Source organism: Lytechinus variegatus, chromosome 1 (assembly GCF_018143015.1).
Source record: "Lytechinus variegatus isolate NC3 chromosome 1, Lvar_3.0, whole genome shotgun sequence".
NCBI lineage: Eukaryota > Metazoa > Echinodermata > Echinoidea > Temnopleuroida > Toxopneustidae > Lytechinus > Lytechinus variegatus.
The window spans coordinates 62,796,356-62,823,855 of record NC_054740.1 but is presented as its reverse complement, the minus strand read 5'-3'; the positions used below and the strand labels follow the sequence as shown (position 1 = coordinate 62,823,855).

The window sequence follows — 27,500 nt, the reverse complement described above, 5'->3', positions numbered from 1 at the left end:
TCTTAAGTAATGAAATTAATGTGTCAAAGTTATGTAGGTCCCCGGTGTAGGTAGAGTGAATTTGTTAAAATGAAAACACCGTATATGTGTACACCTTCTATGCATTACGTAATGTGAAGGGTACAGTCTAACGTGACGTAGTTGTGTATGGAAGGCAAGAAACTTGAACTTGGCGCCTTCCGGCACGTGATGAATGCATTGTTAAAGGTCAAGTCCACCTCAGAAAAATTGTTGATTTGAATCAATAAAGAAAAATCAGATAAGCGCAATGCTGAAAATTTCATAAAAATCGGATGTAAAATAAAAAAGTTATATAGTTTCAAAGTTTTGCTTATTTAACAAAATAGTTTTATGAACGAGCCAGTTACATCCAAATGAGAGAGTCGATGATGTCACTCACTATTTCTTTTGCTTTTTATTGTTTGAATTATACAATATTTAAATTTTTACGAATTTGACGATTAGGACCTCCTTGCCTGAAGCACAAAATGTTAAGATAATGGAATTCCAGTGTTCAGGGAGGAATGAAAATTCATTTCACATGACAATGACGAGAAAATTAAAATATTTTTTATTTCATATAATAAAATACCAAAAAAAAATAGTGAGTGAGTGAGTGATGTCATCAGTTCCTCATTTGCATATCGACTGAGATGTGCATATAACTATTTTGTGAAATGAAGCGATACTTTCTTATTTTACATCCGATTTTGATGAAATTTTCAGTGTTATGCTTGTTGAATTTTTCTCTTTTTATTCAAATCAAGTTTTTTGTTGGGGTGGACTTGTCCTTTAAGGCCTGGTCACACCGCCCGAGCGTTGTTGGAACGGTCGTGGAGCGGTAGGGAGAGAGGGTCGAATTTCGACAACGCTCGTCAACGCTCACAAAATTCGAAAACATGGGCACCGCTGAAGCCAGCGTAGCTTTAGCGTTGGTTTAACGGTGGCGAGTGGTCGCGAGCGTTGGTTTAGCGGTGACTCGAGCGTTGATAGAGCGGAGTTCTGCGCATGCGGGCGTCGGCTCGACGGGGTTTAACACTATGATCATGAAGACAAAGAGAGTGTATATTTATGCAGCTACTCATTGTACTCGCCACAATTACTCTGGTAACGCTCCGACACCTCCATACCAACGCTAAACCAAGGTTCATCACCACAATGGATCGAGCAATCCCGTTTCCGCTCGGAAAACAACCGCTCCACCAAAGTTTGTGAACCGTTTGATCAGCGGCCGAGCAACGCTGGCGAAACAGCGGTTGTCCAGCGTTCAAGATTTCTGCGTTGGCCTAGCGGACCCAAGCGTTCACGAACTTTCGTCTAGCGGTGCCAAACTTTGACTGGGCGTTGTTAGAGCGGTAGTCAACTTTGCTGGAGCGGAAAATTGCCCGCTCCTCACCACTCGCAATATTTTTAGCAGCTCAAAACTTTCGGAGCGGTAGGAGGGACCATCAGCGGTGGCCAAGCGTATTCGGCGCTGCCGTAACGGAGGCCAACTTTGGTTAAACGGTGGGGAACGATAGCGAGCGGTAATGATTTTTTTCTCTCCGCTCCACGACCGCTCCAACAACGCTCGGGCGGTGTGACCAGGCCTTTATTTACTACGTTAACATATGCAAGAAGTAAACATAGACGCGTTTTAAAGACTTATTTAATCTATTTGCAGTTAAGAAATATGTTTGACAAAAAAGTGAATTTAAGGTTAATTTACATGAAATTCAGTAGGCCTATAGTAATCGATATGACCTTTTAAGCATACCAAGGTCACTCTCAGTGTTGTCGAATGGATTTGCAAGTTGAAGTGAAGGTCAACATTATTTGTTTTTGTTTTGGAAATCTGATACAAAAGATATATTATTTCTATATGGCTTGTTTATGCTCAAGTCCGTTTACTATCAGTATTTATACTTATTATTGATTACTCTGTATTAAAATTGCAGATTGAACCACTCACACTGTCTGCGTGTATACCACCATCTGATTCTTGGGTACTGTTTGTTTGACGTATCACACGCCACAGTGATGGTGATGATGGTGGTGATGGTAATGATGATGGCGATGATATAAAGATGATGATGATGATGATGATGGTGACGATGATGGTGGTGATGATGATGGTGATGATAGTGGTGATGATGAGGATGGTGGTGGTGGTAGTAGATTTGAGTCTCAACGCCTAAAACATATATAATGTGGAGGATAAATGCGTCGTATCCATCCCCTCCAATTTGCCATGTGTGACGTGATATGGCACACATGTGTGTAACTTCTGTAACCCCATTCCAAGAAAAAAAAACGATATCAATTTTTTTAGGTGAAAACCTGCCTTGAGAACAACAAATTTTCCCATTAAAAACAATACTTGTTTCAGGGCATAGGGGAGGAGGGTTGAAAATAGTTAGAGTGTAATACACTTAAACAAATCTCTTTATATTAACATAATATAACCATGGTAACTTATTTGTGTTTCATTCAATGTTGATTTTCTTGTGGTTTCCCTGCTTGCCTTCTCGTTATTCATTTTTGTAGTCCATGAACTGCGTGATGTCTTTAACGGAATAAACCGTATAACTTATTCCCAAAGACTGGTGCAACGCTATCAAAAAATTACGGCAGCTGGTAAATATTGTCACACGCAACAAACATTTTGGAAACAGGCCAGATGAACTGAGCCAATTATTGCTGGGAATATATAATAATAATTAAAAAATATAAAAATAAAATGTGAAAGTAAAAAAAAGACAACACATCGGAAGGAAAATATTGACAGCTTTTTGGAGTTAATGACCCCCCCCCATCCCGAGTGAAAATTTATTCTATTTTCGAGATTGAAAACAGAAAAACGGTAATTTTTCAATATGTTTTATTCAGGAATAAACTATGTGAAACGGGAAAACAGAAAAAGTGTTCACTTTTCCATTTTACTGTTTTGTATATTAATTGTTAGTTTTTCCTTTGAAAAACACAAAATTGAATTGAAATGTTCGTTTCCTTTTTCTGTTTCGCCTTCACGAAAGGAAAAATTGAATCGTAACTCACGTTTCCTTTTTCTGTTTTGCGTTCACGAAACCAAAAATTGAATTGAAATCTCGTTTCCTTTTCTGTATCACCTTCACGAAACAGAAAATTGAGCGCGCCTTCTCGTTTCCCTTTTCCGTTTCGAAATCAGAAACACGAAATATCTGATCGTACCTCCGTAAGGGCACGATTAGATAATTCCTTTTCCTTTGGCCAAGCGGAATATTGAAGACTGTTGAAGCTTTTGCAAAAAAGGGGCGGAGTCAGAACTCAGCACTTATGGCTGGCCGGCCTTTGAGACCTTGATGTTAACAACTGTCAACCTTATCCACCCTCCGAAGGAAGCGGTTTTGAGATTATTTTTTTATCTTTTATCATTTGAAATTAATAGGAAACAATGAGTCCCTGAACACCGCAATGTCAATACCACACTGCGGGTAAATTTAATTCAAGTGCATCGAAAAGGGACAGTGTCATGTCGACTTCCCAACTTTTAAATGTCTTCTATTCTCATTTCAGATTTTTATCATATTAAAGAAAAGAAGGAATGACTAAATCATACAGACGGATTTCCTCTTGAAAATACTTTGAATCGTAGGCCTAACAAGCATGCATGAGAGAACAGGTTTACATGCTAGTCACTGGGCCTCTCTTTGTTCTAGATATGAATTATTGGCTTGCCGCTTAGCTTTGACCTCTGAAAGGGACAAGAAAGGGGGCAAGAGCTGGTGGTTGAGAGGCACCACACCCCTTTTACCTTTGACTTCAGTCATGTAAAATATTCTTGGGAGCAAATAAGTATATTCTTTTTGGCGACAGAATTTCAAACAATTTGTTGCTTAGTCAGAAGGAATCATTTCGTGGGTGATTATGGCCTAATAATCGAAAATAATGTCAAATTTACCATTTCCCTTTCTTTTTTCATTTTCTTGGTCATGAAACTAATTTTTGCCCCCCCCCCCAAAAAAAACAATCGAAAACACAACGGAGGATTAAGTCAAGTCATATACCGATGGGTCTGCGCATAGGCATGCAGTCATGGGGAAATCTGATTATGGGCAAAACATTTATATCAGGTAAACGACCCCCCCCGCGGGGTTTTCTTTTCGAAATGGCAAAGCCTGTTATGTTGGCCTTAAACTCATTTAAAGTTTGAAAGAAAAACGATAGCTTTCGAGTTAAAAGAGGTGATCCAGGCTGATGATATTTATATCTCAATATATATAGTAAAATTCAAAGGGCAAAAATGCTGAAAATTTAAAAGATTTGCATTATTCCGGTAAAACAGTTCTAGGCATGTCTCATGAATATTCATTAGGGGGCTGATGATGTCATATTCCCATTCGTTCTTTTGTATTTTATTATTTGAAATTAGTTTTATTCAAAACTTTTCTCCTAGAACTATAACAATTGGATTGACAACTGATTAAGGGCACTAGTTTTTTATTGTCGCAACTTATTTCTTCACAATGGAGACACATGTTTTTTTATACACATGTTTGAAAGAAACAATTACGATTTCATGTAATAACATAAAGGGAAAGTGGGGATATGACAATCAGCCCACCTAATGAATATTCATGACGATGTGCATATAACACAAAATATTGACAAACTTAAAAATTCAATAACTTCGTTATTTGTTATCCAATTTTGATGAAATTTTCAGCATTTTGCTCTGTTGATTTTACTCTTTTTAAATATAGATATAAAATATTTTCAACCCGGACCATCCCTTTAAGACTTACAGAGCTGAAGAAGACTGAGAGTGATCGTAATGAATTGGATAAAGTCTGCGACTGAGAACTATCACAATACTATGGTCTAATTAATACCGAGATGAATATTGATCTTCCATGGTCTGATGATGCCATTGATTGAACCGCAATCTGTGAACTATATATTCCGGTTTCAGAACTATACAGATATATTTGTCAAAGCCAAGAATTGTTGATTCAGTATATTAATCTGATCCTAACTCACGACGAATAACCAGGATATCAATATCCATATTTATTCAATAAAAGAATATTTCAATTGATCCTGCATTTGGAATGGACAACCTTGACTGTGGCAAAGTAAAGTCAACACGCAGACACGATGTAATTTAACAACAAAGTTCATGACTGACTTTGATCCTATCATATAGAGGTTATGGCCATAAAGGATTTTTTCCTGCACTGTTTCATCAAACATTTTCGATCTGATGATGAAAGACACAGAAATAAACTTTTATCCATTTTCAATTTTTTCCATTATTTAGTATTGGTATTTCCTTTTCCGTAATCCTTTCTATTTTGACAAATTTTGTCAACCGATTCTAAATCCACCGTGTGAGAAGATTAACACTGTCGCTTCTACGAAATTTCTTTTATTTTCACATATTTGACTTCCCTTCAGCTTTATTAGTTTATTCTCGATATGTTTCCCTTTTTGGCGACATTACCTTTGAAACAAACTGTTTAAACTTGTATGGCAGAGGAGCAAATAATTTAATAGAATGAACACGATAACCCAATTTACTGAGAGGTAATTTGTTGCCAAAGTAAACACCGATATCGCAACACATTCAGCTAAATACTTTATTGATGCTGTCATTTAATCAAAGCGGACATCCGAGTTGATAATTATGTTTGTCATATTCTACAACCCACGAATAATATTATGATGAATGAGACAGAAAGAGCCGTGTGATGTTTACAAAAGAAATAGCATTTATTCATAATATCTCCCTTTTTAAAACTATATTGGTTTTAATATATACACGAATAAAAATATTCATGAAAGACACCACATCAACCACAGCCACCGCAACCAACAACCACAACAAATATACTCTGCAATGTCATGCACTCAGAATGTTTGCATTAGACCTTAATCCTGAAAAGTTCAATTGGCTCATTACAAAGGGAGAAAGTGGGTGGAAATATATAGGTCTAGGTAAATTATATTTAAAAAAAAACATCGATAGCAATGTAGTACAGAAGACAATGATTCTTTTTTTTTAATAAATGGTCATAATTATGATGATGATGATGATGATAGTAATAACAATAATGATTCTAGTAATAAAAATGATAATAATAATGCTAATAATGATAACAATGATAATAATAATAATGATAATAATGGTAATAATAATAATGATCATGATCTGATAATAGTCGTTGTGATGATATCAATGAAAAGTAATTTGCCTAATAATAATAGCCAGGATAATAATTAAAAAATATTTGAAAAAATGATAATGATGACAATAACAAAAAATAATATTATGACGAATAATGTAGGATAGCAATATGGAAATGCTCTTAACAGTGTCATTTGTCCCCTAATATTTTGCTCAACGTAACCCCTCGGGGAGTCGGGGTAGAATACAGTTCCAGGAATGATTATCGTTCTACATGTATATTAAAACGAAGAATATCGAATCGTCCATTTCAGTAAATTGAAAATATATACAATTATTCATAAATGAGACAATCTGCGAAGAAGAAGAAAAATTCAATATACTCTGTAATTGCGACGTTATTTCATACGAGACTATCAGAGTATCTAAGATTTAAATATATTTCAGTCCAGCAAATGTAACTATTTGATAAGTAATATAGGAATATAATATTATTTACTGATTTATTTCAGATCTTTATCCTTTAATACAAAGAAGAGATATTACAAAAATAAATGTTAATCACTTATTTATCATCATTTTTTCATGACTTATTCGTTCTGCCACAGTACTGGCTTCCCGCGATAAACCTTACATCGACTTGTTCATATATACAGTTATCATAAAAAACACCACGAGCATAACAAAATGAACACAAATATTGTTAATGAAATTAAATTCCAAAGACATAATTTGGGGTCGAATATAATAAAATTAACTGAAGTCCACCCTAACAAAATGTTTCAATTACTTCCTGTTACAAGTAAGTTCAAATTAAGTTGATCTCAACCAACATGTTTATTTATATTTGTGATCTCAGCATTTGTAAACTTTACCAGGTGAAAGGGAAATCCCGGTAAGGAGATAATAAATTTCAATTCAATTCAAGATGATTTGAATAAGAGAAAGCTCAAACAAGTATATCAAACTTATTTCATTATATCTGATGTAAAATAAGAAAGTAATAATATCTCAAAGATTCACTAAATTTTACAAAACTGTTATGCATAACATTATGTGGTATCACACCATCATTATTTTCTTTGCAATGTGCTGAATAAAAAATAAAAGAATTCGGTGTCTTAATTTAGATTTGAGAAAAATTATGACAAATCTACATATCCAAGACCGAGTCATCCATGCTTACTATTGTCACTGATAGGAAATAAATTGAAGGAATCCGTATTTGAAATAATACAAATCATTTAGCGAGTGTATTACGTCAATGATTTCCTTATTTTTATACCACCCATTTTCCCAAAATAAGCGAATGCTGTAACTTTCTTATTTCACATCAGATCCTGATACTTTCTCAGCGATAGTTTCGATTCATTTTGTTCTTTTCATTCAAATCAACTTGTTCGTGTGGAAGAACGTTGCTTTTAAAATGGGCCAAGTCTAATACTCGGCGTATGGGAATACTTTTATCACGCTAATCAGACTCGTTTGAAGAACTGTCCTCACTGGAACTACCGGAACTACTGGAACTACCGGAACCACCGAAACCACCGGAACCAACATTGCTTTCTTGAGTAGTAGTCGTAGTGGCGGCCGTAGTCGTAGTTGTAGTGGTTGGTTCTGTATAGAGGGTTATTTGATAGAAGTGTGTGTGTATGTGTGTGTGAGTGTGTGTGTGTGGGGGGTGTAGGGGGAGGTAGTGGTTATAAGGGGGTTGGTGGAGAGAGGGTAAGGCAACAAAAAATGGAAATGTATTACATAAAACGCAGAAATATATAAAGATGACAAAAATGTTTGAGGCTATTTAGATCATTTGCCACATTGAGAAGTGATCAGGAATTCAATTAGTAAACGAAAAGAAAAATGAAATAGACGGAGATGACTAATATAAAAGAGACAAGTGAGACACTGAGAATGGTCTGAAAGACAAAATAAACAATGCAAAACCACAAATCTGAAAAATCTGTGTATTTTGACTGAGCAATGTGCTCGAATTTTACCTGAAATTCCATTCTGGAAATGCATAGGGCCTAAATTGCTGTACATGATCATGATGATAGTAATGTTATTTCTCGACTCATATTTCTGTCAATCGCAGTAGTCCGAATAGCCGACAACTACAACATGTTTCTATATCCATGAATATTTCTCATGCTGACGTAGTCATAACAATCGATTTATAGTTTGCAGATAATGCATACATCTTGTTTTATATTTTTAAAAAGAAGTGTGACGGTATAAATGGAAATATCAGTTTAGCACAATATCTATTTTGACAGTGAATTTAATATAGGAAAACAACTATGTTGAAAAGTATTTGTCAGGTAAAAAGAAGGGCTTCTGCAGCTGAGGTCTAGTCGATAATGGGTAGTTTCGGAACTTATCACCACTCGAGATGGATAGCGCTATCAATCACCCGTCATGATAGATCACACGTATAAATGATTGATCGCAATTTGTGATGCAGTAACGCCGATGATAATGTGTGTTATAAACAAAAGTTTCTCTCCTGGAGTTATGCTTTTTATAACAGCTCCATGTCTCTAATATGGAAACTTTAAAGTTCCAACCAGGGCACCGTAACTCAAAGATCAATCGCTAAATAAACTGACCAATCAATATCAATGTTACACGCGCATTAGGTTTAAAATACTGACCAGGGACCAATCAGTGAGGTTCTTTCATGTTTACAATCCATCGCAAACCTTTCTGTTACGGAGCCCAGATGTTTGGGTTTGGACAATCATCCCTCACCACGTCCACATCCCATATGAAAGATGATGGTATGATATGATCTTAGACCTCACTGTATAACGAGTGAGAGATGATGCCATGAATATAATCTTGTATCCGAGATCGTCTAATCGATTCTGATCGTCTCTTTCTCAGAGTGCAGACATATAGGTCATGGCATATTATAATCTCTTTTAAAAATCATCTGACGTTCTCTCCCTCGGGATGTAGACATGACAAGATCCGAGATCTTGTCATCCGATCATCTCTCGCACAGGATGATGTAGACAATGATGAGATACAAGATCTTGTCATCTGACCATCTCAACATGATGTAGACATGACGAGATCCGAGATCTTGTCATCTGATCATCTCTCTCACAGATGTAGATATGACGAGATCTTAGATCTTTGTCATTTCATCATCTATTTCTCAGGTTATTGACAGAGGTCTAAGATCATAACATCTTAATATCTCTTTCTCAGGATGCAAACAAACAGAACGAGATGATTATCTGAACATTTGGGTGGAACTTTTAAACTTCCATATTCAATATACATGTATTGCTATAGCATGAAATGCTCCTAGCTGATCACAACTGATTATGTCTGAGTGGTACCTTGATAGTGCTGTATCATTTGCATTAAACTACGACGGATAATATCTCGTCACAGTACACAAAACATGCATTGTGCACTGTGACGAATCATACAATGTCCACAATATGGACTGTAACATGTGTTACCTACCTGAAAGACAATCATGAACATACTTGATCGCCCATGTGTAATACTGATCACACTGGTGAATGATAGCGCGATCTATCTCGTGTGGCGATTGCATCTCAAAACGAATGGTAGAAAAGAAAAACACTCGCAAAATAATTAATGGAAGGATTCCTCTATACTTACCCACAACTGTAACAGTAAATGAACATGTGCCTTGGTTTGATGAACTGTCCGTGGCTGTCACAGTAACTGTCGTTTGACCCAGAGGAAAGGTGTCTCCTGGTCCTAGTGGGGCATAGGTTAATGTTGGTGAAGGGTCGAAATTGTCTGTCACAGTCGCCGTGAATGTTACAGTTGTTGAATCGGTGGTGAAGTCAGCCGGGCATGTGACAACAGGTTCCTGATTGTCTGACAAAGTAAAATGATGAATACAAAATGCAAAAATCAATGACAGTTTTCACTAGACAATTGGAATATGTTCAATTCTATTCATTATTGAACATTTATTTTCTTCCTATTGACATTACACAGGTTACATCAAGTTTCATATAAAATAAACAAATCAATAATATAGCAATATTACAAAGAATGTAAACACACTATATAACTTATGTACATGGAAGAAGACATAAAGCGTGGAGCGTTGTGGCCCAGTGGATTAGCCTCCGGACTTTGAAACAGAGGGTCGTGGGTTCGAATCCCAGTCATGGCGTAATTTCCTTCAGCAAGAAACTGATCCACAATGTGCTGCACTCAACCCAGGTGAGGTAAATGGGTACAGGTAGGAAGTAATTCCTTAAGAAGCTGTGTGCGCTCTGAACGCCTAGCTTAGCCAGGTAATACAGGAGCGCCTTGAGCACCTAACAAGGTGGATATGTGCGCAATATAAATACCATTTATTACTATTATTATTATTATAAAAAAAACAGAAAGCATGCAGGTGATTGTTTGGGGATACGCCTGAAACTAAACAACAAAATACACAAAGAAAGGGCTAGAGATGGGAAAGAAATAGAAAAGAAATAATAGCTGATATAAGTTATCATAAATTAAACAGGGCCCTCTGGAATGATTGTTGAAAGACAACAAAAGGAAACTTCCCATTTTGTTTGAATCATAATCAAATTATTTGATATTGAATTCATTCTTCATACCAACAAAAAATACAACAACATAAATAAAACCAAAACCTTTGAGATATTTTGGTTTCTTCGCTCGCATACAAAATTGGGTTATTACGTTAGTGACTTCTTACCTCCTATGAATAAAAGCCTGCTTACAAAGAACAAAAAAGACCTGATATTATTCGTTGAAGAAAAACAAAAACAATGCTAATGATTTGAACAAAAATGCGTTGACAAATTCGGGGGTTGCAAGAGCAGAAAATATTCATGAAAGAATCTGACAAGTATATAGGTCCTACGTCCTTAACATCACAACCTAAAACATCCATCATACTGTGAAAAAAAGTTTTATGATGGATCTGAAATTTCGTTACAAAATATTTTATTTTGTTGATTAATTTTGTATGGAAAACACCAATACGCATTTAGGGCTTTGTTTTTAAAATATGGCATATATTTTTAAATAAAGATATGCACATTTTATAAAAATATGCAGTTTAGGTCACACGCTGCTCAGAATGAATGTCACACGGGTAATCTGTGTCATACATGTAGCGTGGACATTACACGAAACTATATGAACAGAATGTTCTGAGCGAATGGCACATAGCGACAATCTTCGTCAGAGTGCGGACATAATGCGAAAGTATATGAACACAATGTTCTGAACGAATGGCACATAGTGGCAATCTTCGTCATAGTGCGGACATAATGCGAAAGTATATGAACACAATGTTCTGATCGAATGGCACATAGCGGCAATCTTCGTCATAGTGCGGACATAATGCGAAAGTATATGAACACAATGTTCTGAACGAATGGCACATAGCGACAATCTTCGTCATAGTGCGGACATAATGCGAAAGTATATGAACACAATGTTCTGAACGAATGGCACATAGTGGCAATCTTCGTCATAGTGCGGACATGATGCGGAAGTATATGAACACAATGCTCTGAACGAATGGCACATAGCGACAATCTTCGTCATAGTGCGGACATAATGCGAAACTATATGAGCACAATGTTCTGAACGAATGACACATAGCGACAATCTTCGTCATAGTGCGGACATAATGCGAAAGTATGAACACAATGTTCTGAACGAATGGCACATAGCGACAATCTTCGTCATAGTGCGGCCTAATGCGAAAGTATATGAACACAATGTTCTGAACGAATGGCACATAGCGGCAATCTTCGTCATAGTGCGGACATAATGCGGAAGTATATGAACACAATGTTTTGAACGAATGGCACATAGGGGCAATTTTCGTCAGAGTGCGGACATAATGCGGAAGTATATGAACACAATGCTCTGAACGAATGGCACATAGGGGCAATTTTCGTCAGAGTGCGGACATAATGCGAAAGTATATGAACACAATGCTCTGAACGAATGGCACATAGCGGCAATCTTCGTCATAGTGCGGACATAATGCGAAAGTATATGAACACAATGCTCTGAACGAATGGCACATAGCGGCAATCTTCGTCATAGTGCGGACATAATGCGGAAGTATATGAACACAATGCTCTGAACGAATGGCACATAGCGGCAATCTTCGTCATAGTGCGGACATAATGCGAAAGTATATGAACACAATGCTCTGAACGAATGGCACATAGCGGCAATCTTCGTCATAGTGCGGACATAATGCGAAAGTATATGAGCACAATGCTCTGAACGAATGGCACATAGCGGCAATCTTCGTCATAGTGCGGACATAATGCGGAAGTATATGAACACAATGTTCTGAACGAATGGCACATAGGGGCAATTTTCGTCAGAGTGCGGACATAATGCGAAAGTATATGAACACAATGCTCTGAACGAATGGCACATAGCGGCAATCTTCGTCATAGTGCGGACATAATGCGAAACTATATGAGCACAATGTTCTGAACGAATGACACATAGCGACAATCTTCGTCATAGTGCGGACATAATGCGAAAGTATGAACACAATGTTCTGAACGAATGGCACATAGCGACAATCTTCGTCATAGTGCGGCCTAATGCGAAAGTATATGAACACAATGTTCTGAACGAATGGCACATAGCGGCAATCTTCGTCATAGTGCGGACATAATGCGGAAGTATATGAACACAATGTTCTGAACGAATGGCACATAGGGGCAATTTTCGTCAGAGTGCGGACATAATGCGGAAGTATATGAACACAATGCTCTGAACGAATGGCACATAGGGGCAATTTTCGTCAGAGTGCGGACATAATGCGAAAGTATATGAACACAATACTCTGAACGAATGGCACATAGCGGCAATCTTCGTCATAGCATGGACATTACGCAAAACTATAATATGAACACACTGTGCTCCTCACGGAGTGGGCATTGTGTGAACATAATTTCATAAATGAGTTTCACAGTGTTGCGATTCCCTTTCAAATGTGTTAACTATAATTTAATTATGTGAACACATCACGCGTTTCGATATAACACCGAGAAGAAGATAGATCGTAAAGCGCGAATTGTTTCACGATGTGGCAACTTTGCGTTAGTACTGTGCGACACCGCAACACACATTTAGTACGTATTTAACTCTATGAACACACCTTGATTACACTATGGTCACGCTTGACTATGTACGAGTTGACTGCTAGTATATTAACATACATCTGCGTCTCTCAATAGGAAAGTAGATACACTACTTTGTTAAATTTGCGAGATTATGTAAACAAAGGACTAGAAATAAGCTAAACTTTCCACCAAGTTGGGTTTTGACATTTCTGACGAAGTTTCAACTTTCAAAATAAACCTAATTATTCATAATGTAATTCCAAAATACAATCAAGACTTATGAAATAATCGATACAACGGCTATTGTTGGCTTTGATAGGTTATAAAGAATTTATTACTAGGTGGGATTGTCAAACAAACATTACACAATCACGATAATACATTAAGGCGAGACAAAATTACAGACTTCAAGTTAAATTACTATACATGGTATGTACGTGTAAACCTGTCTTCATACAATGTGATATTCCATTTACAAGAAACAAAGTGTTAACACAGTTATAATCTAAAATCATAAGTCATGTAAGTGAAAAGAACAAACGACAACATAATTTCTTGTATGTTTCTTACTTAAACATATATATATAGGCCTACACATACATGCTTTATACAAATTCAACGGATGTTCAAGCAGTCTTCTTCTTTCATGTCTTCATTTGCTCCTTGTACTCGATGTGGAAAAGAGTGCCCAATCTTTTTTCCATGCAGTTATGCTCACTTAATCAATGGAAAAGAATATCCTTGACAAGTATGTTGGATCTTCTCAGATTGAAAATTCTGGATTCTTGAGGACATTGCGATAATAATGTAGTAGAAATCATTACGACAACATTGTGTCCTGTAGTGTAGATTTTCAGATGTATGTCAAAGCACTTTAATCGGTAGTCCAGCTGTCCATGTCCATGCATATGTCAACTACAGTTCATCCTGGTCTCCAATTCTCTTATGTGATTCTTGATGATCTGTCAAGGATCGGCCATGAAGAGGGCGCTCTAGTCATTAGGTGAATTAGTCAAAGGGTATACCCAACCCTAAGTAACAGCTTGATACACATACTGTTACTTCATACGATACGATATTGCAAGTTGCTAGAAGGTATCCGTTAAAGGCCATATCGGAAGCCAAAACATTATGCTATTGGAAAGTTGTGAAGAATCAGAACAAAACAACGCAAGCTTCATGTATTTTCAGTGCTTACCAGCTAGGGATTTTACTTTATAAGCACTCGAATTTGTGATTCTCGATAATGGACTTCATTGCGCGAAATGTAATTATGACGTGATCCTATAAGTGGTCGATTTATTTTCATTTCGTCCAATGCCGATTCGTCTAATTGCCAACTCTTCTATTACTAGTATCATTTGGTCTACCGTCAGTTCGTCCAATATCCACATGGTCTAATTGACATTTCGTCCACTCACCATTTCGTCTAATATTCAGTTGGTCCAGTGGCCATTTATCCATATACCGTTTGGCTAATTAGACTAAGTGTTAATTGGGCAAAATGAATGAAAACTAAAGAAATATAAAACCAACTGGTTGTGAGACGAAATGGTTGTAGACGAACTGGTGATTAGACGAAGTGATGACTGGACCAAATGCTTATTGGACCAAATGGTTATTAAACATGTCGATGGATGGGATGGCATTGGACTAAATGAAGATAGACCATGTGGTGAGTGGACAAGTTAGTGGACAAATTGATTATTACCGCGTGGTCGGAGTTGAGATTACGCGCGTTTGCATGTAGCAAAATTGATTTTGTTTTCCAATTGCACATTTGACATTTTAGGGACAATACGCACAGAAAACAACATTTCCTGCCTATATCGGTGAAACCCAAGCTCTCGAACTTATTTCTTCCAAGAATTATTCGCTGCTTATTTGGGGCAGTTTTTTTTACCCATATCTGCATTGAGTATTTACCTGACATAGCAGTTATGGCCAAACAAGAGTTAAAACAAAAGAAGAAAATAAATCACAAAAATATGTTTTAAAATAATTCAAAAGACATTTCTCTTTGCAAATATTCTAAAAATATTTGTGAACTGGAGAACAACAAAGTATTGTGACTTTTCTTTATGCAAGCGCAAGCAATTACAGCGGCATGATTTCAGGGAACTTTTGAATAGCACAATGATATCCATTTTCGATATTTGCAAATTAAAACATTTTTCAAAGAATAACTCAGCTGGTAAGCTTTAAGAATGTATGGAACTGACTTTGTTGTATTTTGTAGTATGGCTTATCAGCTGGTGTATGATTTGTCAGTTTAATAATCTCGCTTCCAATAAGGTATTTCAGAGCAACATGAATTAAGGTCACTCACCTTCGACGGTAACAGTAAATGAACATGTGTCTTGGTTTGATGAACTGTCTGTGGCTGTCACAGTAACTGTCGTTTGACCCGGAGGAAAGGTGTCTCCTGGTCCTAGTGGGTCATAGGTTAATGTTGGTAAAGGGTCAACATTGTCTGTCACAGTCGCCGTGAATGTTACAGTTGCTGTCGTTGAGGTGAAGTTAGCCGGGCATGTGACTGCAGGTTCCTGATTGTCTGACAAAAAGATAAAATTGATAACACTTGCAAAATATATGACGACCTTCCGGTAGACCAATGAAATTGAAGAATATCATCACCAACTTGAATAAGCAACTTATTATTACAGATTATGAAACAATGACTTCGAAAATGATTGAGGAAGAGGGGGCAACAACATTTTGTTTGGTTGGACAACGGGAGCCGTTGTTATTGTTGTTACATGTCCTTTGAATAGGCAAACTAGTCAGTTTTTAGTATTGTTGCCTTGTTAATTTGCTTTCTCAAGCTCTTATCTTAATTGGAGTGCAACAGGGTACCATCCTGTCACCTCTTGTGATCGGTAAGCGACGTTGGGAAAAGATTGGAACAGCCATACAATACTGCGAAATAAATATATTTGATCCGGATTTATTTTTCCAACTGTACCACCCGGGGGGGGGGGCCACTTCCATTCAGTAGTGGATACAATGCGCGACCATGGGGTCTCGAAAAGCACCCTAAACACGTAATTTCCATATTCTGAAAATGCACCCCTTAACAGGTATTGGCGTGTGAAACCCTATACCCTTAACAAGTATTGGAAACAAAACGACACTCTTGGCAAATATTCCCTGAAATGAACCCCTAAACAAGCACAGGAATGTTTTATTGTTACGGGTCCTTCGGTTGTCGGCTTTACCTTATTTGGTTTAGTACGACCCCATCTTCTACACCTCGCGCAAATCGGACTCTAAACACGAAGTGTTGGGGCAAAAAGGACATTCTTTATAAAACATTTGAATTTTGTTTTATCATCCCCGCAAATTCGACCCTAAACACGTAATTTTCCTAGCAAAATAGATACCCTTTTTTCATTATTTTTGTGTTTTTGACACCCTTGTCACGTTACGTACGTAACGTTCCCTATCGTGAAAAAGACATCCTTTTTACGTGTTTTTTTTGGTCGCGCATGGTATCCACTCGTCAATGTAAGTGGCCCCTCCGGGCTGTACCAACATGGCACTGAAGTAAGGGAAAATATTGGTTTGAGATTCAATAAGAGAAATTCTAGTAATCAGAAATTTAATACATAACACGAGTAAATAGAAGTGAGACCAAAATACTTCGAGCGACTGATAGGACTACCCCCTTCAAATAACAAACAAAACTATGGGAAAATTTTTTTCGCCCTCTCCTCCATTGGCGAAAGCTGGATCTGTCCTGGAAACGGCCCCAACGTTAGAGGTCAAGTTTTTATCTTGCCCGAGGGATTCACTACAGCCAACCCTGGGTTTTGGAATCTCCGGTTTGATCAAGAGTCTTTGTTGCATTCTCCGACTATCATTCTATTGCACTTCTCCGAAAATATATATAGAAATAAGAGTCAAGCTCTATGGAGATCGCCCTTGTTCAAACCATGGACCTATTCCGTAATAGGTTCATGTTCAAACCTCGGAAAAACAAAATAGATCCTGAGAAATACATTTCTTTTGAATTAATGTTTTTCGTGTTTTTGCCATTTGAAGTGTTATATTTATACTGAATTTTTTTTCAAGGTCAAAGCCCCCTCCCATCCAGACGACAAAATTATTCAGTCTTTAAGACAAAATCATGTATGTAATAAAGATAAGTAGACAAACAAAATATGGAAAGCGCAAATTAAGTGCGCAGATAACATTGTGCGTCGCCGTCTACATGGTCTAAATGCATTAGTCCTTCTGCTTCCACTATGTTTATTGCTATTTTCGTATATATACTTCACATCCGGTATTGAATTAATTTCGATTTGTAAGGAAAGTACATTACGAGCAATCATCGATGTTTAGCAACGTCTCTCAATATGGACCTATTACAGCAAGCTTATTTGGGACAATGGGTATACATATAAGACAGTGTAAGAGGCGCCATGGTTATGGAAGCCAAAGTAAATCACAACACCGCATGCACATTATAAAGGTAGTGGGTGTCAACTCCTGTATATAGTACCTAGCTGGGACAATGGGTAAAATGGTAAAAACTCGGAATTCTGGAGCGTGGTGGAGTGACATCGTGTAGATCATTTCCATCGTAATCACTTTCTGAACATGCCGAAGAAATACCTAAACCGGATGATAAAGAATTTTGTTCCAATGTTGGCATATTCCCCCCAAAAATTACCAAGTGTTTGTCCATGTATAGGGTCGTTTAAATCTAGATTTTGAAGACGTTGTAACTGAATGAGATAGGAGTTTCTGCGGCAGGAACAATTTGTTTAATCGCTCATAATCCACCATTATAACTGCATTGCAAACACAAGCCAAACAAATGTTACTAAAACATACAGTCATACCTCAGGCACATGTTTTAGACCTGCTTCAGACGGATCAAAACTATTACGTTATTTTCAATGATACCATATCAGTTGGTTTTGGGTCAGTTTCGTTGGTGTGACTGTATATGCAGTGTACAACTCACATCAGGGACCCGTCTTACAAAGAGTTGCGATTGATCTGATCAATCGCAACTATGGAAAGCCAGCAAAGTCAACATAGAAATTGCATGTTTGGCCCCCAAAAATCTAGGTATGAATGTATATCCATAAATTCATTGATTTCTTGACAGTTGGGTGAGTACTCCTATGTTTACAAAGGACATTTTGCACATTTCCGGTAGAAAAAATTATGACACTGATGGATGTCCATATAGTTGCGATTGATTGGATCAATCGTAACTCTTTGTAAGACGGGGCCCAGAATTCACTTACCTAGAACAGTTACGGTAGACTGACAAGAGAAGGACAGATCTGTGTCACTGATGGTCGTGACGATGGTGTTTGCTCCGACCGGAAGTGAGAATGGTGGTCCTGGCAACGCCGGGATGGTCGAAAACTGAACAGTAGGGAGAGCAGGGTTGCCGGGCCCATGATAAAAATAGGTTACACCATCAGTTCTGACGTCAGTCGGACCGTACGTAGGGGGTGTAAACGAAAACGTAGATGAGTCGGGATCGGTGTTACTTGTTTCACTGAAATCTGGGCAGTTACTGACAGGTAACTCAGTGACTGTTGGAAAGTGAAAGAATGACGAGAATTGAATTCGGCAAGGTTTAGCTTCAAGGCTCTAGAACAAATTTTTGCAATAAAATGATTAAAAATCTCTTAGTAATAGTATATCTCTCCAGAAAGAAGTGGGTATCTAAGTACTTAATTCGTGTTGATAATCTGGAGAATATCCACTTGATTATTCAAACCATGTAGCCCCAAAAGATAATTTTTAATTTTAACAGTATAATTTATGTTGATAAATGAATTAGAAAGACAAATACATCATTATTCTTGTCTCTAATAGAAAACCACATTTCTATACAAGTGAAACGTTTCTGGCAGTCTCACCTGTATTAAGCAATTCAATTGCTGACTTGGAAAACAAGCAGGATGAATAATCAGTCACCAAAAAACCCCATTCATATGATGATAAAATGCTAAGATCATTGATACTAAATTATCTTTAAAATCGATCGTGTGACCTGAAACTCATGTAAAATGATTAGTGAGACTTTATAGCCTTTATGTCGAAGTTTATAGATAAATTTTCTTTCAAAGTTAGGACACGATTTTATGATAACAGTTAAAAAAAATTACCTGAGTTTAATAGGATTTCATTGTTGGTACCACAACATAGTATGGTCAAAGTTCATGGATCCTTAATGACATTTGGCCTTAATCATGTGACCTAAATCTCACGCAAGTTCCCTGTTAATGAGACTTTAAACCTTCGCTCCTCTGGTACTCTTGTTGCTTACAAGCATTCTGCTTTCTTAGCAATAGTGTACAAAATCACCTCTATTGGGCTCTACAGTGCATGCGTATCAAAAAAAAGTTTACACTTTGAAAAAGCTCTGGGAATTAAAAAATAGACAACATGTGGGTAATTTTTTCACATATAATCTTGGGTTTGGGTCTCATCTATCCAATGAAAGTAAAAGTTTTGACAGAATTTTACACTTGACTGAGCACTGTCCATTTTTGTAAAGCTCGCAGAAATCTGTTTGCGCAGAAATGCTTGTTTTCACGCAGTGTCAAGGGGAAAGGGCGAAATCAAACTTACCCTGCGATACATTTTTCCTACATTTCCCTTGCACTTTTAGTCAATTAAGATAAAACAGATACATTCAAGCTTTTTTAAACAAATTTGCCACCCAAATTGAAATTTCAACACTTAGTAAGCACAACTTTTACCCTTTTTGTGCCAGCTGGATCTGATGACATAACTGAATCGGAACAAAAGTTTACATCAGACATCTCCAGCACTTTTTCACCAAGTTTTTATTATTTAAAGTGGGTTGACATTTAATTTTTCATTTAATACTTGTTTCTCCACACTTTTCCCAAGCTTGACAATGATTAACAAAATGAAAATCAAGCCTAATTCATTTTATGTAAATCACAGCTCAGTGTAAATCAAATATCGTCTTGATGGCCTTGGTGTGTGGGGGAGTGGGGCGGGGCGCAATGCACTCTTCGGAGTGTATTGGGCAAGGAAACGACAAGTTAAAAGAGGTCAAAGATATCTTCAAAGTTCTGCGCAAATCATTTTTTACGAACTTTTCAAAAGTGGTGCTCACTCAAGCGGAAATATTTTTCGATAGTTATATCGTCATTTGCTTAAATGGATCTGTACCAATGTTAAAATGTGGAAAAATCTTCAGGATATTACAAATGTATAATTTTACAGGATTTTTTCAAAGTGTAAACTTATTTATGAATTAACAAGTTTGTTAGAGCCTTTCTCTGGATGTGAATGGCTTAACATACCTTATACATTGACTGAGATATCAAATTATATTAGTTATTTTCCAGTTAACGCTAATTAGAAATCAGACTGAGAGAATGGATCGTGTTCGCGCAATTAAAGGGTTCTTCTCATGCACTATACACGCCAATTATGGTTGCAAATTTTGTTTTGCAGATTATGTCATTTATGGTTTATTTCTGAGGCATGTGCTTGACAGCAGGCTACACTGCAAAATCTCCGGTGTTGATTTAACACCAGCTCGGAATCTATAACTGTCCACACCAGAGAAGTATTGAAGCAACACCAGTTTGGAATCAAACCGATGCTGTTTTAATACTAATTTGTGTTGTATATCTGGTGTTAGACTAATAGCAAAACCGATGTTGTTTAACACTTCTCTGCTGTGGACATATATAGATTTTGGGCTAATGCTAAATCAACACCGGAGTTTTTGCAGTGTATGTAGAAATCGAGTGACTCACCCCCCCCCCCTCCTGCATACTACTTTGATTTTTTTAGGGCTTTAAAGGGATGGTCTGGGCTGAAAGTATGTATAGCTTAATAAATAGAGTAGAATTCACTGAGCAAAATGCCGAAAATTTCATCAAAATCGGATAACAAATAAAGTCATTGAATTTTAAAGTTCAGCAATATTTTATGAAAACAATCGTCATGAATATTCATTAAGTGGGCTGATGATGTCACATCTCCAGTGGTTCTTTTGTATTTTATTATTTGAAATTAGGATTATTCATTTTTTCCTCCAAGCACTAGAAAAATTGGATTGACAACTTATTTAGGGATCAGATATTTATTGCTGCAACTTATTTTATTATAAGGGAGACATATTATTCACAAAAGAATGAAATAATGAAAAAAGTAGGATTTTATGTAATAACATAAGAAAACGGAAAGTGGAGACGTGACATCATCAGCCAACCTAATGAATATTCATGACGACTGTTTTCACAAAATATTGCTAAACTTTAAACTTCAATAACTTTATTATTCGTTATCCGATTTTGATGAAATATTTTCAGCATTTTGCCGCAGTGTATTAGGATATAAATATTTTCAGCCCGGACCATCCCTTTAAAGGAGTAACGTGGATTATTAGCTTTATGATATTATTCATGCCATTATTAATTAAACAATCCATCAGAATTATGGCAATTTATCTGTTTATTAGTATCAGAAGAAGAAGTCAGAGGAGGAGGAAAAAAAAGAAGGAGGAAAAGAAGAAGAAGTCAGAGGAGGAGGAAAAAAGAAGGAGGAGAAGTCAGAGGAGAAGGAGAAGACGAAGACGGAGAAGAAGGGAAGAAGACGAAGACGCAGATCAAGAACGAGAGTAAGAGAGATGAATTCTTACGTGGATTGATGATGTCAATAACACATGAGGAAGGGTTTCCACAATCATCTTCAACGGTCACGGTAAGTGGAGTAGCGCCACTTGGAAAGATGGTTCCAGATCCTGAAGGTGATCCGACAGGCGGATCATATTCGGGTTGAGTAATTGGTGGGTTTGCATCCACGGCCATGTAGTGACCCGCAGCCATGCTTACACCAAAGAAAGTGTTTGGCACGGAAGCGGTTAACGTGATACTTTCTACGCACGTTAAGAATGGCCCGTCAGTATCTGTATGGATCAAACGGAATAAAAACGTACATCAATAACATACATCGTTTTAAAAACCGCATCTTATAATTATGACATCCAACCTTGTCTACTAAGTATAAACATTACGATTAGTAATCGTAATCGTAATAGGTCCATGGTATAAATTATAATACGTATGTGTCGCGGTCGAGACCCCCCATTTTCAGCGTAAATTAAGTTCCAGAGCATTACCAATTTAGAAAACCATGAAAATTACTATCCCCCCCCCAGTTCGAAAGAACCTCGAATTGTGTGGTTTTCGTGGTTTCTCCCTCTTTCTTGCCGATATAGTGCTAGCCGGGGTAATATCTTTTTATGTAAAAAGCAATGTTGTAGTGCCTTGATGCTCGGCCTTGACCTTAAGGCGCCTTAATGCCTACTTTTTCAAAGCCTTGGCCTTGAGAGGGCCTTGGCCTTGGTCTTGAGCCTTGAAATTTCAAGGCATTTTCGAGGCATTTTCAAGGCTTTTTCAAGGCATTTTTTGTACTTTCATTTATTTTTATATAAGTAATTATAAATTTTATTATTTTATTAGTAATTGTTCTGTATATTCAATGGCACTACTTCCATGCAGTCAGCAGTAGTTAGTGTACGTGAATTGTGATTATCGCCATCATCAAGAATTATCATAATCATATTTATGTATGTGACAAAGAAAACGGTATGATGAAAAATAACATTGTTTATTGGTAACGTGTTGTAATAATGACTAATGATGATAATGATAGTAATAATCATTGAGATAAAGATTAGAGTGATTTGATGACAGGAATAATTCTGACAGATCTGACAGCTAATTTTGACAATTTTCATAAAGAATGATAACAAGGATTTTCCTTGTAGGCTATTAATTTTTTTTTGGCCAAGAAGAATTTTTTTAAGTCTTAATGATATTCTGAAAAGATTTGGTAAACTTGAACACAATCTTCAATTTTGTCATATCCAAATGGGCTATGTCAATGGCATGATGAACCAAAACTTTTGAGGGGCCAAGTATGGCAGAGCAAAATTTCTGCCAAAAAATTTGAAAGCAATTGAAGTGAGCGAGTGAGCAAAGTTTTTTCCCCCTCTTACTATAAGAAAAGCTAATTTTGTGATAGATTGTGACAATATGTTAAGAAAATAATATCACACTTACTCCTTTATCTTTCCTTTTTCCTTTTCTAAGTTTATTCTTGGTGGTGGAACTTCTCTCTCTTTTTCAGGACACGAGTCCTATAAATGACTCATTTTCAGGTCAGCATTTGAAAATTTCAACTTCTTGCCCCCCCCCCGAAAAAAATCCTTGTGGGAAAAAATGCCTCTTTTCCCAAAATCGAAAGTGCTCTTTATTCCCAAATGAAATATGCCCTTTTAAAATGAAATACCCTTTTTTATAGTAAATTATTATACATTTTAGGTTCGAAAATCGCCAAATTTTGGATCGCGCTTGCATCATTTATTGTTTAGTACAATATTAATCCTGTTCATGGTTACAGAAATGTTTAAATTTTTTTTTTAATTTTTGGTTCGCGTTCTGCACTTGCATCAATTATTGTTAGGTACATGTAAGGTACTTAATCTGTTCCTGCTTACATCTCGCAAGGATGCCCTATTAAAAGTGATTAGCACTGTAATTGACCAAACATCGAGTCTTTCAACTTCAGAATTGAATTTTTTTAAACCACTAACTCAAAATATCTATCTTATCAATGAGAAATCACAAAAAAGGCTTTAGTCAACTTAATTTCTACAAAATACACAACTACTTCACATGGTTGATAATCTCATTTAGAAAATATCTGTTTGCACCAAATGCCAATTTTGACATGTAAGTGCCCTTTTTGGCTTTCACCCCCCCCCCAAAAAAAGAAAATAATAATAATACATTCTGCCGCCCCTGTCCTAGGGAGTGGAGAAAGAAATAAGTTGAGAATGGTCATACCAGGATCAGGATGACCGTGGTAATAATGATTATTGCAATGTAAATTGCATTAAAAATAATAAATTATAATAAATGTAATAATAATTATATGTACAAAGGTAACTATATTATTATCTTAATATAATGTCTAAATCTGCCATCAAATTATCTTTGTTTTTCGTGTATAAAGGTCAAAATTTTTTGCTCGCTCAGTTCGCTCGCTCTCACCTATTATACTATCGAAAGTTTGAAATGCCTTGGCCTTGAGGTTTTCAGGCCTTGGCCTTGGCCTTGGGTTTCCATGCCTTGGCCTTGGAGGTTTATGCCTTGACTACAACACTGGTAAAAAGTAAGGTATTTACTTTTGTGATGGTCACACTATGTACATTGTCATGACACGCATAAATTAATAAATGAATAGATAAATAAATAAATATATAAAATAAACAAATATCCAAATAAATTAGAGGAGCGCCTTGAGCACCTAAGAAGGTGGATACGTGCGCTATATACCCTTTATTGTCATTATTATAATTATTTTGTATTTATGCTGCAGTCTCGTCGGTGTGACCCTGGCAATAGACCTTGAACGGAATTCATGGACATCAGGTTTTCCCCGATTGTGAAATGGATTCCCCCCCCCTTCCCCGATGGGAAAAGCTATAGACCTATATCTCAAGTCATCTTGGTTTTTTTTTACTATTCAACTTGATCTGTTTCATTTCATCTTTATATTTTCTATTCGTGATTTGAATCCCTCTCGTTTGGACATTGTGAATTCCACCGACGCCAAACCAATCTTTTACTGGACAACTTGGCACAAACATGCTGTAACCATGACGATAGGAAATGAAGGTTATCGCTCACAAAGGGGGTCTAAATTAAGTTTTAGGCATGCTTAAATGAAATGTCAATTTGTAGTATAATGATGAGTTGATAGCTACTTACCAACAGTCAAGAACCATTAGACATTTTGGGAAATTTCGACAAAAACATTGATCAGAAATGTAAATTATATAGCCTACTAATGAAACCTTGACGTTTTCTTCGGAATTATGCTTTGTAAGAAAGCCTATATAAGACTGCGCTTACTATAACCTACTTTCACATGCCTAATATCAATGATTGAAATGAATGGTTTATCACTATTAAAATGGAATACAAATTAGGAATCGTACATAGACTAATGATCACCATTACGGGAATGACAGTCTTCTTGGTCATCTTTACATGATGTCGAACACTACGTATCATAAGCAAGAGGAACGACTGTACAGCTGTATGGATGGTCTAAAATCTCATATCTCGAGCATATTTTCACAAAGGGTGCGATTGAATCTAATCAAATTCAATTTGAATTTGTTGCATCCTATAAGTACCCATCTTAATTTGGGTTCGATCTCGAATCAATCTCAAATCTTTGAAAGACTGGTCGAGTGTTATCAATCAAGAGATCGATTTCAACCTTACAAGGAGCTATACATCTTTTTTTAATCCATTAACTTAGCATTTAAGTCGTGACCACTGGATATTTCATCGCGTTCACAACGCCTCTGGGACTGAAAACATGTTACGATAAAACTTGCATGTTTTAAACAGGGAGGAAATCTCTCCCAAAAGGTAGGGGGGCAAGGGGCTGGAAAATTTGTCAAGCAAAAAAAAGGGGGGTTTCACACCAAATTTTAGGTAATTTCGACAAAAAATATATTTTACAAGCAAAAAAAAAGGTTATCATCCAAAAAGTAAGGTCATCTCGTCCTAAAATACATGTTTTATTTTGATTTTGGATGATGTATTTTTTACTATCATGAAAGACCAAAAATAGTAGGGGGTACATTTGATATTGTGCCCCCCCCCCCCTGTACCCCTGGGATTTCCGCTCATGGTTTTAAAACTACTGAAATAATTCGATTTGATTTGCAGCTGGTGGCAAATTTGTAATAGAAATTGTTCATTTCTTAAACATGTCTTATAAATGAAATGGGACCCATGTCATGTAATAACCTTTTGAAAAATAAGTCCTCGAATAGAGTAGACAAAAACGATACTTATTTGGTTATGAAAATGCTTTCACGATCATAATACATCAGTCACATTTGACCGTATTGCGAGTCGAAAACGGCTCTTTGAACGTTTTTTGTTCCAGCTTCATGTTTAGGTGGTTTGAATAACAAAATGAATTAAACGGTTGCTTTGTACTCGCCGTACAGCGGCCGTAGGGGAAATGTGGCTGCTGCAGCATATATGTCTACATGGTCTATGTCAAAAGCTTTACATTAACTGATATATAGGCCTAATGCATACTTATTTGAATACCTAACATACTAGAATACTTTCTAGAAAAATCTAAGGGTTGGAGCATGGACCCTACCAGACTAAAGGATAAGAGTCTTGTAATTATGGTAGAATTAATGTTCTGGTGGCGAAATTGATAGGTTGTCCAGTATCGACTATGATTTTTTTATTCGGGATTCATGAACTGACGGTAATAATCAATAGAATCACAATTATCTCTATAACTACACTTTTTTTTATTAAAGATTACCAGAATGTCATAATAAATTCGTAGATTTAGCTATTAGATCATACAGATTTTTTATTTATTATCAAAATAATAGATCTTGATAAACTGAACAGCAATGTATTCAACAATATATAGCTATCTAAGCTATGTATGAGCCACCATGCACATGTTACTGACAACATTTGGTTAACATTACTTCAAACATTCAAACAAAACCTGTGTAATTTCATTTAAATTACCACTTTGATTTTCCAAGTTTTGCAGCTCAAGGCGCATAAGGAGCTAAGAGTAAATAAAAAAGTTTTTAGAAGATTTTGGACAGCTTCGACATAGGTACATTTTTGTATGTCTTCAGGAAGGCTATTCCACAAAGTCAGGCGTGCAAAATGGGAAGGTAAACTCAGGTAGGCCTATATACTTGGCCCATTTTGAGAACGCTTAGATTACAAAGAGTCACCATCCAGTAAAAAAAATCGGTCAATCATCAGGAAGTGACTATGAATTGAATTAGCAATCAACTATTTCGAACAATCAATCAAAGAAAATAAAATAATAATCGTCTTACCTTCTCCACATTGTCCCTCTATGGATGGAATCCTTGTAAGGAGAAGAAAAACTGCTAGTTGTAAGACACAATGATGAATCTCACGAAGAAATTTCGGAAAATGCGTATCCATGGTTTTTATGCATATATACACAGCGAGCAAATACAAATTCCAATTTCGATATAAGGAGCAGTATAGGCGCAGCAACGTCACTAATGTGAAAAATTGATAAAAATCGAGATTTAAGAAACGAGAAGCAGGATTTTCCCCTAAATCACTTTGTTCCTTTCCGTTTCTGCTTAAGGTGTT

At 36.5% G+C, this 27,500-nt stretch overlaps 1 protein-coding gene across 1 annotated transcript; it reads right to left on the bottom strand.

Annotated features, from left to right (window-relative positions):
- Window positions 1-7,616: 7,616 nt before the first annotated feature.
- LOC121431417 (hyalin-like) lies at window positions 7,617-27,369 on the bottom strand. Its single transcript, XM_041628987.1, has 6 exons — window positions 27,212-27,369; window positions 21,932-22,198; window positions 18,534-18,830; window positions 15,602-15,826; window positions 9,788-10,012; window positions 7,617-7,762 (listed from the first exon to the last, which is right to left on the bottom strand). The coding sequence occupies exons 1-6, from the start codon at window positions 27,321-27,323 to the stop codon at window positions 7,617-7,619; spliced, it is 1,272 nt and encodes a 423-aa protein (XP_041484921.1). The 5' UTR covers window positions 27,324-27,369.
- Between the last annotated feature and the right edge of the window lie 131 nt (window positions 27,370-27,500).

Bases quoted from the DNA above. Each gene is read 5' to 3' on its own strand.
- LOC121431417 (XM_041628987.1), bottom strand. From the start codon at position 27,323: ATGGATACGCATTTTCCGAAATTTCTTCGTGAGATTCATCATTGTGTC. The intron at 22,199-27,211 runs GTAAGACGATTA...TGATCCATACAG, and splicing joins AGAGGGACAATGTGGAGAAG to ATACTGACGGGCCATTCTTA. The intron at 18,831-21,931 runs GTAAGAATTCAT...ACTTTCCAACAG, and splicing joins TATTGACATCATCAATCCAC to TCACTGAGTTACCTGTCAGT.